Source organism: Salvelinus alpinus, chromosome 2 (genome assembly GCF_045679555.1).
Source record: "Salvelinus alpinus chromosome 2, SLU_Salpinus.1, whole genome shotgun sequence".
Lineage (NCBI taxonomy): Eukaryota > Metazoa > Chordata > Actinopteri > Salmoniformes > Salmonidae > Salvelinus > Salvelinus alpinus.
Window position 1 is genome coordinate 112,869,836 of NC_092087.1, and position 13,871 is coordinate 112,883,706.

The window sequence follows — 13,871 nt, forward strand, 5'->3', positions numbered from 1 at the left end:
GTGCTACGGTGTGGGATGTCATCTATAATAATGACATAAAGGCTATGCTGCTACGGTGTGGGGCGTCATCTATAATAATGACATAAAGGCTATGCTGCTACGTGCTACGGTGTGGGATGTCATCTATAATAATGACATAAAGACTATGCTGCTACGGTGTGGGATGTCATCTATAATAATGACATAAAGGCTATGCTGCTACGGTGTGGGATGTCATCTATAATAATGACATAAAGGCTATGCTGCTACGGTGTGGCATGTCATCTATAATAATGACAAAAAGGCTATGCTGCTACGTGCTACGGTGTGGGACGTCATATAATAATGACATAAAGGCTATGCTGCTACGGTGTGGGACGTCATCTATAATAATGACATAAAGGCTATGCTGCTACGGTGTGGGATGTCATCTATAATAATGACATAATGGCTATGCTGCTAAGGTGTGGGATGTCATCTATAATAATGACATAAAGGCTATGCTGCTACGGTGTGGGATGTCATCTATAATAATGACATAAAGGCTATGCTGCTACGGTGTGGGATGTCATCTATTATAATGACATAAAGGCTATGCTGCTACGGTGTGGGACGTCATCTATAATAATGACATAAAGGCTATGCTGCTACGGTGTGGGACGTCATCTATAATAATGACATAAAGGCTATGCTGCTACGGTGTGGGATGTCATCTATAATAATGACATAAAGGCTATGCTGCTACGGTGTGGGATGTCATCTATAATAATGACATAAAGGCTATGCTGCTACGGTGTGGGACGTCATCTATAATAATGACATAAAGGCTATGCTGCTACGGTGTGGGACGTCATCTATAATAATGACATAAAGGCTATGCTGCTACGGTGTGGGATGTCATCTATAATAATGACATAAAGGCTATGCTGCTACGGTGTGGGATGTCATCTATAATAATGACATAAAGGCTATGCTGCTACGGTGTGGGACGTCATCTATAATAATGACATAAAGGCTATGCTGCTACAGTGTGGGATGTCATCTATAATAATGACATAAAGGCTATGCTGCTACGGTGTGGGATGTCATCTATAATAATGACATAAAGGCTATGCTGCTACGGTGTGGGATGTCATCTATAATAATGACATAAAGGCTATGCTGCTACGGTGTGGGACGTCATCTATAATAATGACATAAAGGCTATGCTGCTACGATGTGGGATGTCATCTATAATAATGACATAAAGGCTATGCTGCTACGGTGTGGGATGTCTTCTATAATAATGACATAAAGGCTATGCTGCTACCGTGTGGGATGTCATCTATAATAATGACATAAAGGCTATGCTCCTTCGCTGCTACGGTGTGGGACGTCATCTATAATAATGACATAAAGGCTATGCTGCTACGGTGTGGGATGTCATCTATAATAATGACATAAAGGCTATGCTGCTACGGTGTGGGATGTCATCTATAATAATGACATAAAGGCTATGCTGCTACGTGCTACGGTGTGGGACGTCATCTATAATAATGACATAAAGGCTATGCTGCTACGGTGTGGGATGTCATCCATAATAATGACATAAAGGCTATGCTGCTACGGTGTGGGATGTCATCTATAATAATGACATAAAGGCTATGCTGCTACGGTGTGGGATGTCATCTATAATAACGACATAAAGGCTATGCTGCTACGGTGTGGGATGTCATCTATAATAATGACATAAAGGCTATGCTGCTACGGTGTGGGATGTCATCTATAATAATGACATAAAGGCTATGCTGCTACGATGTGGGATGTCATCTATAATAATGACATAAAGGCTATGCTGCTACGGTGTGGGATGTCATCTATAATAATGACATAAAGGCTATGCTGCTACGGTGTGGGATGTCATCCATAATAATGACATAAAGGCTATGCTGCTACAGTGTGGGATGTCATCTATAATAATGACATAAAGGCTATGCTGCTACGGTGTGTGATGTCATCTATAATAATGACATAAAGGCTATGCTGCTACGGTGTGGGACGTCATCTATAATAATGACATAAAGGCTATGCTGCTACGGTGTGGGATGTCATCTATAATAATGACATAAAGGCTATGCTGCTACGTGCTACGGTGTGGGACGTCATATAATAATGACATAAAGGCTATGCTGCTACGGTGTGGGACGTCATCTATAATAATGACATAAAGGCTATGCTGCTACGGTGTGGGATGTCATCTATAATAATGACATAAAGGCTATGCTGCTACGGTGTGGGATGTCATCTATAATAATGACTTAAAGGCTATGCTGCTACGTGCTACGGTGTGGGATGTCATCTATAATAATGACATAAAGGCTATGCTGCTACGGTGTGGGGCATCATCTATAATAATGACATAAAGGCTATGCTGCTACGTGCTACGGTGTGGGATGTCATCTATAATAATGACATAAAGACTATGCTGCTACGGTGTGGGATGTCATCTATAATAATGACATAAAGGCTATGCTGCTACGGTGTGGGACGTCATCTATAATAATGACATAAAGGCTATGCTGCTACGGTGTGGGATGTCATCTATAATAATGACATAAAGGCTATGCTGCTACGGTGTGGGATGTCATCTATAATAATGACATAAAGGCTATGCTGCTACATGCTACGGTGTGGGATGTCATCTATAATAATGACATAAAGGCTATGCTGCTACGGTGTGGGATGTCATCTATAATAATGACATAAAGGCTATGCTGCTACATGCTACGGTGTGGGATGTCATCTATAATAATGACATAAAGGCTATGCTGCTACGTGCTACGGTGTGGGACGTCATCTATAATAATGACATAAAGGCTATGCTGCTACGGTGTGGGATGTCATCTATAATAATGACATAAAGGCTATGCTGCTACGTGCTACGGTGTGGGACGTCATCTATAATAATGACATAAAGGCTATGCTGCTACGGTGTGGGACGTCATCTATAATAATGACATAAAGGCTATGCTGCTACGGTGTGGGACGTCATCTATAATAATGACATAAAGGCTATGCTGCTACGGTGTGGGACGTCATCTATAATAATGACATAAAGGCTATGCTGCTACGGTGTGGGACGTCATCTATAATAATGACATAAAGGCTATGCTGCTACGGTGTGGGACGTCATCTATAATAATGACATAAAGGCTATGCTGCTACGGTGTGGGATGTCATCTATAATAATGACATAAAGGCTATGCTGCTACGGTGTGGGACGTCATCTATAATAATGACATAAAGGCTATGCTGCTACGGTGTGGGACGTCATCTATAATAATGACATAAAGGCTATGCTGCTACGGTGTGGGATGTCATCTATAATAATTTATCTGTTCTAAATTCTGTGTTGCTCAAAGCCTTGACTAATGAACCTATTTTTGAGACAATTGGCTGGAAAGCGTCAATGCTTCAGGAAGCTTTGTTTCACCATCATGCAATCTATCTATTTTGAATGATGGGGATTTTCCCTGCCATCATTCTGTATGTCTCTTTTGATCATGTTTTAGTTGGGTTTTGTTAGTTGGGTTCTAACTGGTCTCTATTAGTTGGGCTCCAGCTTGCTGACCATTGTGTCACGAACCGGCTCGAAGACCGTGACAAAAAGTGAGACAACGTGGAGATAAAGAATAACAAAATATATGTATTAACTGAAGTAAAGTAAATACAATTAACACTGGTGTGTGTGTTTAGTCAGTAGTGTAAGTGATTGGTCGCGTGTTTACATGTGATAATGAGGGGTGTTGAAAGGTGCCAACGCAAACAACCAAAATCTGTCTGTGTCTGCATGGAGAGAGTCTCCTCAATGACTGGGGAAGAGGTGCATTTATCCTGGGACACACCCGAGCCCAGGTGTGTCCCATTTCACTGAAGACCCTCCCGGCTCCGCCCACCGACATCCTATTAAGGAAAACAAGAGCAAAGAGAAAGAATTCTGCAGACAGAGTGGGAGGGTCGTCACAGCAGTCTGGTGATATACCAGGGACTGGTGATGCAGTTAGGTTTGTATGCAGTCTGGTGATATACCAGGGCCTGGGGATGCAGTTAGGTTTGTGCAGTCTGATGATATACCAGGGACTATGGATGCAGTTAGGTTTGTATGCAGTCTGGTGATATACCAGGGCCTGGGGATGCAGTTAGGTTTGTATGCAGTCTGGTGATATACCAGGGACTGGGCATGCAGTTAGGTTTGTATGCAGTATGGTGATATACCAGGGACTGGGGATGCAGTTAGGTTTGTATGCAGTCTGGTGATATACCAGGGACTATGCATGCAGTTAGGTTTGTATGCAGTCTGGTGATATACCAGGGACTATGGATGCAGTTAGGTTTGTATGCAGTCTGGTGATATACCAGGGACTGGGGATGCAGTTAGGTTTGTATGCAGTCTGGTGATATACCAGGGACTGGGCATGCAGTTAGGTTTGTATGCAGTATGGTGATATACCAGGGCCTGGGGATGCAGTTAGGTTTTTATGCAGCCTGGTGATATACTGGGGATGCAGTTAGGTTTGTATGCAGTCTGGTGATATACCAGGGACTGGTGATGCAGTTAGGTTTGTATGCAGTCTGGTGATATACCAGGGACTATGGATGCAGTTAGGTTTGTATGCAGTCTGATGATATACCAGGGACTATGCATGCAGTTAGGTTTGTATGCAGCCTGGTGATATACTGGGGATGCAGTTAGGTTTGTGCAGTCTGATGATATACCAGGGACTATGCATGCAGTTAGGTTTGTATGCAGTCTGGTGATATACCAGGCACTGGGCATGCAGTTAGGTTTGTATGCAGTCTGGTGATATACCAGGGACTGGGGATGCAGTTAGGTTTGTATGCAGTCTGGTGATATACCAGGGCCTGGGGATGCAGTTAGGTTTTTATGCAGTCTGGTGATATACCAGGGCCTGGGGATGCAGTTAGGTTTGTTTTCCTCTAGCCACTCTGCAGTTTGCTCCCAGCTGCTTTCATAGAACATAGATCACTGTTAAACTAGGCTGCAGAACGTTCCTAGTCTGACAGATAATTCGACCAGTGTGTGACCAGTGGGTGTCTTTAAATTAATGAATATGAAACTGCCTTAAATACAGATGTGAAGGACAGTATATTTTAAATTCTCACTCAAAATATGCGCTGCTCTATTTGAACGTCTCAATACAATATTATTATTTCATGAAAGGAATGAAAAATACATTTGTGTGCAACAACAAAAAAAATCTTAACTGCGTTTCCCACTCCAATCAGCAGACGGCGATGTGCGTCTTTCAGGCGATGCTGCGAGCGTGACGTATAATCTAGTGGACGGAACGGATCAACAACAACGAGTCAGCCACCTTGGTAGCCAACATAGCCGAAACATTTAGGCTGTTTTCTGTGCATATTTGCCTCTGTGTTTTAAATATACGTCTGACATCTAATTAATTGCCCCCATTTAAATGTTATAGGTACATTGTTAGTCAACTAGCTGGCTTGATAAGTTAGCCTAGCACTAAACTAGTCGTTCATGCTAACTAGCTAGCTAGCTAACATCCCCGACCATGAGCTCACTGATGTATTCCTCGCCTGTTAAAGAAGAGGCGGTCTGCTGGACGGAGAAAGAAGCTCTGGGGCTGAACATTGTTGTGAAAGAGGAGAAGGAAGAAGAGGATGTTACAGTAAAACAAGAAGTAGAGGGTGAGGCTGTTACAGTGAAAGAAGAAGAGAAATACGTTTCAGTGAAAGAAGAGGAAGACACGTTCAGAGTGAAAGAGGAGGAAGATGTTACAGTAAAAGAAGAGGAGGAGGAAGAGAAAGAGGAGGATGCAGTTTTTGGAGTGAAGAAGGAGAAAGAGGGAGAGATAACGGTCATATTGACAGAGGAGTCAGGAGATCTGATTACCACCAGTAAGTACTGTCTTAAAAACAGGCTCTAACTCTCTAAAGTTTTTGAATGAATGTGTGGTTTTTAAGCAGCATGCTACTGAAATTCTATACTTGAAAATGTTGTTCTGTACTATAGGAATTTATGTGATAATATAATGTTAAAGCTACATTTTAAAATGGGTGGTTAAAGCCCTGAATGCTGATTGGCTGACAGCCGTGGTATATCAGGCCGTATACCATGGGTATGACATAACATGTATTTTTACTGATCTAATTACGTTGGTAACCAGTTTATAATTGCAATAATCCACCCCAGGGGTTTGTGATATATGGCCAATATACCACGGCTAAGGGCTGTATCCAGGCACTCTGCGTTGCGTTGTGCTTAAGGACAGTCTTTAACCATGCTATATTGGCCATATACCACACTTCCTCGGGTCTTATTGCTTAACTGTAACGTGTGTATACCATCAGAGTCCCCCCCCCACAAAATCACAACTTAATTGTCTCACAGAATGGCAAACAACCATCTCTGCTCAGCCTATAAACATGACATGATCTATTATTATAGAGCTCTGCTCAGCCTATAAACATGACATTATCTATTATTATAGAGCTCTGCTCAGCCTATAAACATGACATTATCTATTATTATAGAGCTCTGCTCAGCCTATAAACATGACATGATCTATTATTATAGAGCTCTGCTCAGCCTATAAACATGACATTCCCTGAGAAATTAGATTTGGAGCTCTACATCATTTGTTTTTAAATCTCACCGTCACCAAGTTTATTTTTAATGATGTAATGTTGTGATGACTGACCTCAGGTTATTGAGGGATCTAGTCTAGATTAAACCTCATAGGAAGACAATTTTATTTAATGCAGGCTTCATTCAGGTCTCTGTTTAACTAAATAATCTGTTTGTCTTTTGGCAGGAGAGAGACCAGACTCTGACAGCGAGAAGAGTTCCTCAGAGGAAACAGACCCAGAGACACCTAACCAACACCACTGCTCCCACTGTGGAAAGAGTTTTAGGTGGTTAGGGAGCCTGAAAATGCATGAGAGAATACATACAGGAGAAAAACTGTACCACTGTTCCCACTGTGGAAAGAGTTTTACTCAGTTAGGGGCCCTGGTTGGGCATGAGAGAACACACACTGGAGAGAAGCCTTATCACTGTTCTCACTGTGGAAAGAGTTTTAGGTGGTTATGGGTCCTGAAAAAGCATGAGAGAATACACACTGGAGAGAAGCCTTATCACTGTTCTCACTGTGGAAACAGTTTTAGGTGGTTAGTGAGCCTGAAAACGCATGAGAGAACACACACAGGAGAAAAACCTTTCCAATGTTCCCAGTGTGAAAAGAGTTTTAGGTGGTCAGGGAGTCTGAAAAAGCATGAGAGAAAACACACAGGAGAAAAACCTTTCCAACATACTAATACACAGGAGGAGAAGACATACCACTGCTCTCATTGTGAAAATACATTTTCCCAGTCAGAGGACCTGAAATCACACGAGAGAATAGAGAGGCTGTGTTCTGACTTATGTTTCTGACTGAGAATTTGTCCACGGCCAGGATTCACAGGACCTGGGTGTCCGCTATGGACACCTGGAAGAAATCAGCAGCGGACATTTCTGAAGGTTTATCCAACAGACCTGTACATCCATGAATGGATCTCTATAATGTGTAACTATTTCTGGAGGTTTATCCAACAGACCTGTACATCCAGGAATGGATCTATAATGTGTAACTATTTCTGGAGGTTTATCCAACAGACCTGTACATCCATGAATGGATCTCTATAATGTGTAACTATTTCTGATAGTTTATCCAACAGACCTGTACATCCAGGAATGGATCTCTATAATGTGTAACTATTTCTGAAGGTTTATCCAACAGACCTGTACATATTTATCTGTGGTTTTATTTCAACAGATTTGACTGATGCTATTAGATTGTACTATGTTAGGTATATTTATATGTGGTTTTATTTCAACAGATTTGACTGATGCTATTAGATTGTACTATGTTAGGTATATTTATCTGTGGTTTTATTTCAACAGATTTTACTGATGCTATTAGATTGTACTATGTTAGGTATATTTATCTGTGGTTTTATTTCAACAGATTTTACTGATGCTATTAGATTGTACTATGTTAGGTATATTTATCTGTGGTTTTATTTCAACAGATTTTACTGATGCTATTAGATTGCTGGGTGGGGGGAGTTTTATATATACAGAGACTTCAGAAAGTATTCACACCCCTTGACTGGTCCCACATGTTGTTGTGTTACATCCTGAATATATAATGGATTCAATACCCCATAATGTCAAAGTGGAATTATGTTTTTGGAAATGTTTACAAATGTAATTAAAAGCCTAAATAAGTTCAGGAGTAAAGATGTTGCTTAACAAGTCACATAATAAGTTGCAGGGACTCACTCTGTGTGCAATAATAGTGTTTAACATGATTTTTGAATGACTACCTCATCTCTGTACCCCACACATACAATTATCTGTAATGGCCCTCAGTCGAGCAGTGAATTTCAAACACAGATTCAACCACAAAGACCAGGTAGGTTGTCTAATGCCTCGCAAAGAAAGACACCTATTGGTGAATATCCCTTTGAGCATGGTGAAGTTATTAATGACACTTTAGATGATGTATCAATACAACCAGTCACTACAAAGATGCAGGCGTCCTTCCTAACTCAGTTGCTGGAGAGGAAGGAAACCGCTCAGGGATTTCACCATGAAGCCAATGGTGACTTTAAAATAGTTACAATGTTTAATGGTTGTGATAGGAGAAAACTGAGGATGGATCAACAACATTGTAGTTACTCCACAATACTAAACTAAATGACAGAGTGAAAAGAAAGAAGCCTGTACAGAAAAAAATACGCCAAAACATTTATCCTGTTTGCAATGAGGCACTAAAGTAATAATGCAAAACAATGTGGCAAAGAAATTAACTTTTGATCCTGAATACAAAGTGTTATGTTTGGGGCAAATTCAACACATCACTGACTACCACTCTTCATATTTTCAAGCATGGTGTTGGCTGCATCATGTTATGGGTGTGCTTGTCATTGGCGTCAGTACAGTCCCTGGTTCTAATCCAGGCTGTATCACAACCGGCTGTGATCGGGAGTCTCATAGGGCGGCGCCCAATTGGCCCAGCGTCGTCCGGGTTAGGGGAGGGTGGCAGGAACTAATGGGGCTCCATAATAAACCCCAGGAAGAGTAGCTGCTGCCTTGGCAGGAACTAATGGGGATCCTTAATAAACCCCAGGAAGAGTAGCTGCTGCCTTGGCAGGAACTAATGGGGATCCTTAATAAACCCCAGGAAGAGTAGCTGCTGCCTTGGCAGGAACTAATGGGGATCCTTAATAAACCCCAGGAAGAGTAGCTGCTGCCTTGGCAGGAACTAATGGGGATCCGTAATAAACCTTATTTGTAAATGCTTATTAGCATCAAAGTAGATGACATGCAAGACTACAAATAATAATAATAATAAACTTCTTCCATTAAGTATGATGGAGGCCACTGAGACTACAAATCCCTGCAGCTCCACGGATTCAGACTACAAATAATAATAATAAACTTCTTCCATTAAGTATGATAGAGGCCACTAAGACTACAAATCCCTGCAGCCTCACGGATTCAGACTACACATAATAATAATAACAAACTTCTTCCATTAAGTATGATGGAGGCCACTGTGTTCTTGGGGACCTTCAATGCTGCAGAAATGTTTTGGTACCCTTCCCCAGATCTGGGCCTCGACACAATACTGTCTCAGAGCTCTACGGACAAATCCTTTGACCTCGTGGCTTGGTTACCTGTGGGACTTTATACAGACAGGTGTGTGCCTTTCCGAATCATGTCCAATCAATTGAATTTACCACAGGTTGACTCCAATCAAGTTGTAGAAACATCTCAAGGATGATCAATGGAATCAGGATGCATCTGAGCTCAATTTCGAATTTCATAGTAAAGGGTCTGAATACTTAAGTAAATAAATGTGCAAAAATGTCTAAAAACCTGTTTTTGGTTTGTCATTATGGGGTATTGTGATGTCATTATGGGGTATTGTGATGTCATTATGGGGTATTGTGATGCCATTATGGGGTATTGTGATGTCATTATGGGGTATTGTTTGTAGATTGATGAGGGAAAAAAATCTTCCATTTTAGAATAAGGCTTTAATGTAACAAAATGTGGAGAAAGTGAAGGGGTCTGAATACTTAACGAATGCACTGTATACCCCTGGTAGAGTTTTCTACCGCTGGCAGAGTTTTCTTCCGTTGGCAGTTTTGTACACAGTCATGTGATACGTGTTATAGAAAAATCCAATCTTGGGAGAATACATGGGAGGCACTATATCTGCAGGTGTCTATCTGGTCAAAACCACTGATACAGGTGCCCCTCCACCCTCTGGTGGGATTGATCATGTCTACAGAGAAACCTAGATTCAAATACTTAGATGTGTGTGTATTGGGTTGTGAAATTGTTAGATATTACTTGTTAGATATTACTGCACTGTCGGAGCTAGAACCACAAGTATTTCACTACACCCACAATAACATCTGCTAAACACGTGTAGGTGACCACTACACCCCCAATAACATCTGTTAAACATGTGTAGGTGACCACTACACCCCCAATAACATCTGCTAAACATGTGTAGGTGACCACTACACCCCCAATAACATCTGCTAAACATGTGTAGGTGACCACTACACCCCCAATAACATCTGCTAAACATGTGTAGGTGACCACTACACCCCCAATAACATCTGTTAAACATGTGTAGGTGACCACTACACCCACAATAACATCTGCTAAACATGTGTAGGTGACCACTACACCCACAATAACATCTGTTAAACATGTGTAGGTGACCACTACACCCACAATAACATCTGCTAAACATGTGTAGGTGACCACTACACCCCCAATAACATCTGCTAAACATGTGTAGGTGACCACTACACCCACAATAACATCTGCTGAACATGTGTAGGTGACCACTACACCCCCAATAACATCTGTTAAACATGTGTAGGTGACCACTACACCCCCAATAACATCTGTTAAACATGTGTAGGTGACCACTACTCCCCCAATAATATCTGCTAAACACGTGTAGGTGACCACTACACCCCCAATAACATCTGTTAAACATGTGTAGGTGACCACTACACCCCCAATAACATCTGTTAAACACGTGTAGGTGACCACTACACCCCCAATAACATCTGCTAAACATGTGTAGGTGACCACTACACCCCCAATAACATCTGCTAAACATGTGTAGGTGACCACTACACCCCCAATAACATCTGCTAAACATGTGTAGGTGACCACTACACCTCCAATAATATCTGCTAAACACGTGTAGGTGACCACTACACCCCCAATAACATCTGCTGAACATGTGTAGGTGACCACTACACCCCCAATAACATCTGTTAAACATGTGTAGGTGACCACTACACCCCCAATAACATCTGTTAAACATGTGTAGGTGACCACTACACCCCCAATAACATCTGTTAAACATGTGTAGGTGACCACTACACCCTCAATAACATCTGCTAAACATGTGTAGGTGACCACTACACCCCCAATAACATCTGTTAAACACATGTAGGTGACCACTACACCCCCAATAACATCTGCTAAACATGTGTAGGTGACCACTACACCCCCAATAACATCTGCTAAACATGTGTAGGTGACCACTACACCCCCAATAACATCTGTTAAACATGTGTAGGTGACCACTACACCCCCAATAACATATGTTAAACATGTGTAGGTGACCACTACACCCCCAATAACATCTGCTAAACATGTGTAGGTGACCACTACACCCCCAATAACATCTGTTAAACATGTGTAGGTGACCACTACACCCCCAATAACATCTGCTAAACATGTGTAGGTGACCACTACACCCCCAATAACATCTGCTAAACATGTGTAGGTGACCACTACACCCCCAATAACATCTGTTAAACATGTGTAGGTGACCACTACACCCGCAATAATATCTGCTAAACATGTGTAGGTGACCACTACACCCCCAATAACATCTGCTAAACATGTGTAGGTGACCACTACACCCCCAATAACATCTGCTAAACATGTGTAGGTGACCACTACACCCCCAATAACATCTGCTAAACATGTGTAGGTGACCACTACACCCCCAATAACATCTGCTAAACATGTGTAGGTGACCACTACACCCCCAATAACATCTGCTAAACATGTGTAGGTGACCACTACACCCCCAATAACATCTGTTAAACACGTGTAGGTGACCACTACACCCCCAATAACATCTGCTAAACATGTGTAGGTGACCACTACACCCCCAATAACATCTGCTAAACATGTGTAGGTGACCACTACACCCCCAATAACATCTGTTAAACATGTGTAGGTGACCACTACACCCCCAATAACATCTGTTAAACATGTGTAGGTGACCACTACACCCCCAATAACATCTGCTAAACATGTGTAGGTGACCACTACACCCCCAATAACATCTGTTAAACATGTGTAGGTGACCACTACACCCCCAATAACATCTGCTAAACATGTGTAGGTGACCACTACACCCCCAATAACATCTGCTAAACATGTGTAGGTGACCACTACACCCCCAATAACATCTGTTAAACATGTGTAGGTGACCACTACACCCGCAATAATATCTGCTAAACATGTGTAGGTGACCACTACACCCCCAATAACATCTGCTAAACATGTGTAGGTGACCACTACACCCCCAATAACATCTGCTAAACATGTGTAGGTGACCACTACACCCCCAATAACATCTGCTAAACATGTGTAGGTGACCACTACACCCCCAATAACATCTGCTAAACATGTGTAGGTGACCACTACACCCCCAATAATATCTGCTAAACACGTGTAGGTGACCACTACACCCCCAATAACATCTGCTGAACATGTGTAGGTGACCACTACACCCCCAATAACATCTGTTAAACATGTGTAGGTGACCACTACACCCCCAATAACATCTGCTGAACATGTGTAGGTGACCACTACACCCCCAATAACATCTGTTAAACATGTGTAGGTGACCACTACACCCCCAATAACATCTGCTAAACATGTGTAGGTGACCACTACACCCCCAATAACATCTGCTGAACATGTGTAGGTGACCACTACACCCCCAATAACATCTGCTAAACATGTGTAGGTGACCACTACACCCCCAATAACATCTGCTAAACATGTGTAGGTGACCACTACACCCCCAATAATATCTGCTAAACACGTGTAGGTGACCACTACACCCCCAATAACATCTGCTGAACATGTGTAGGTGACCACTACACCCCCAATAACATCTGTTAAACATGTGTAGGTGACCACTACACCCCCAATAACATCTGTTAAACATGTGTAGGTGACCACTACACCCCCAATAACATCTGTTAAACATGTGTAGGTGACCACTACACCCCCAATAACATCTGCTAAACATGTGTAGGTGACCACTACACCCCCAATAACATCTGTTAAACATGTGTAGGTGACCACTACACCCACAATAACATCTGCTAAACATGTGTAGGTGACCACTACACCCCCAATAACATCTGTTAAACATGTGTAGGTGACCACTACACCCCCAATAACATCTGTTAAACATGTGTAGGTGACCACTACACCCACAATAACATCTGCTAAACATGTGTAGGTGACCACTACACCCCCAATAACATCTGCTGAACATGTGTAGGTGACCACTACACCCCCAATAACATCTGCTAAACATGTGTAGGTGACCACTACACCCACAATAACATCTGCTAAACATGTGTAGGTGACCACTACACCCACAATAACATCTGCTAAACATGTGTAGGTGACCACTACACCCACAATAACATCTGCTAAACATGTGTAGGTGACCACTACACCCACA

The 13,871-nt window shown here is 42.1% G+C and overlaps 3 protein-coding genes across 5 annotated transcripts in view; 2 read left to right on the top strand and 1 right to left on the bottom strand.

Annotated features, from left to right (window-relative positions):
• Positions 1-13,871, top strand: part of LOC139549612 (zinc finger protein 664-like) — a 438,201-nt gene that overhangs the window by 94,538 nt on the left and 329,792 nt on the right. The gene's annotated exons all lie outside the window — the stretch shown is intronic.
• Positions 1-13,871, bottom strand: part of LOC139549671 (uncharacterized) — a 520,909-nt gene that overhangs the window by 71,254 nt on the left and 435,784 nt on the right. The gene's annotated exons all lie outside the window — the stretch shown is intronic.
• Positions 3,951-8,358, top strand: LOC139549496 (zinc finger protein 32-like). 2 transcript variants are annotated; one of them, XM_071360062.1, is made up of 3 exons: positions 3,951-4,022; positions 5,269-5,904; positions 6,822-8,358. In XM_071360062.1, exons 2-3 carry the CDS (start codon positions 5,559-5,561, stop codon positions 7,436-7,438), a joined length of 963 nt encoding a protein of 320 aa, XP_071216163.1. In that variant the 5' UTR covers positions 3,951-4,022; positions 5,269-5,558; the 3' UTR covers positions 7,439-8,358. The 2 variants fall into 2 exon arrangements, 1 of the variants encoding a protein (XP_071216163.1); XR_011669896.1 differs by lacking the exon at positions 3,951-4,022 and having other exon boundaries at positions 5,240-5,904; positions 6,822-7,587; positions 7,648-8,358.

Bases quoted from the DNA above. Each gene is read 5' to 3' on its own strand.
- LOC139549496 (XM_071360062.1), top strand. From the start codon at position 5,559: ATGAGCTCACTGATGTATTCCTCGCCTGTTAAAGAAGAGGCGGTCTGC. The intron at 5,905-6,821 runs GTAAGTACTGTC...GTCTTTTGGCAG, and splicing joins AGGAGATCTGATTACCACCA to GAGAGAGACCAGACTCTGAC.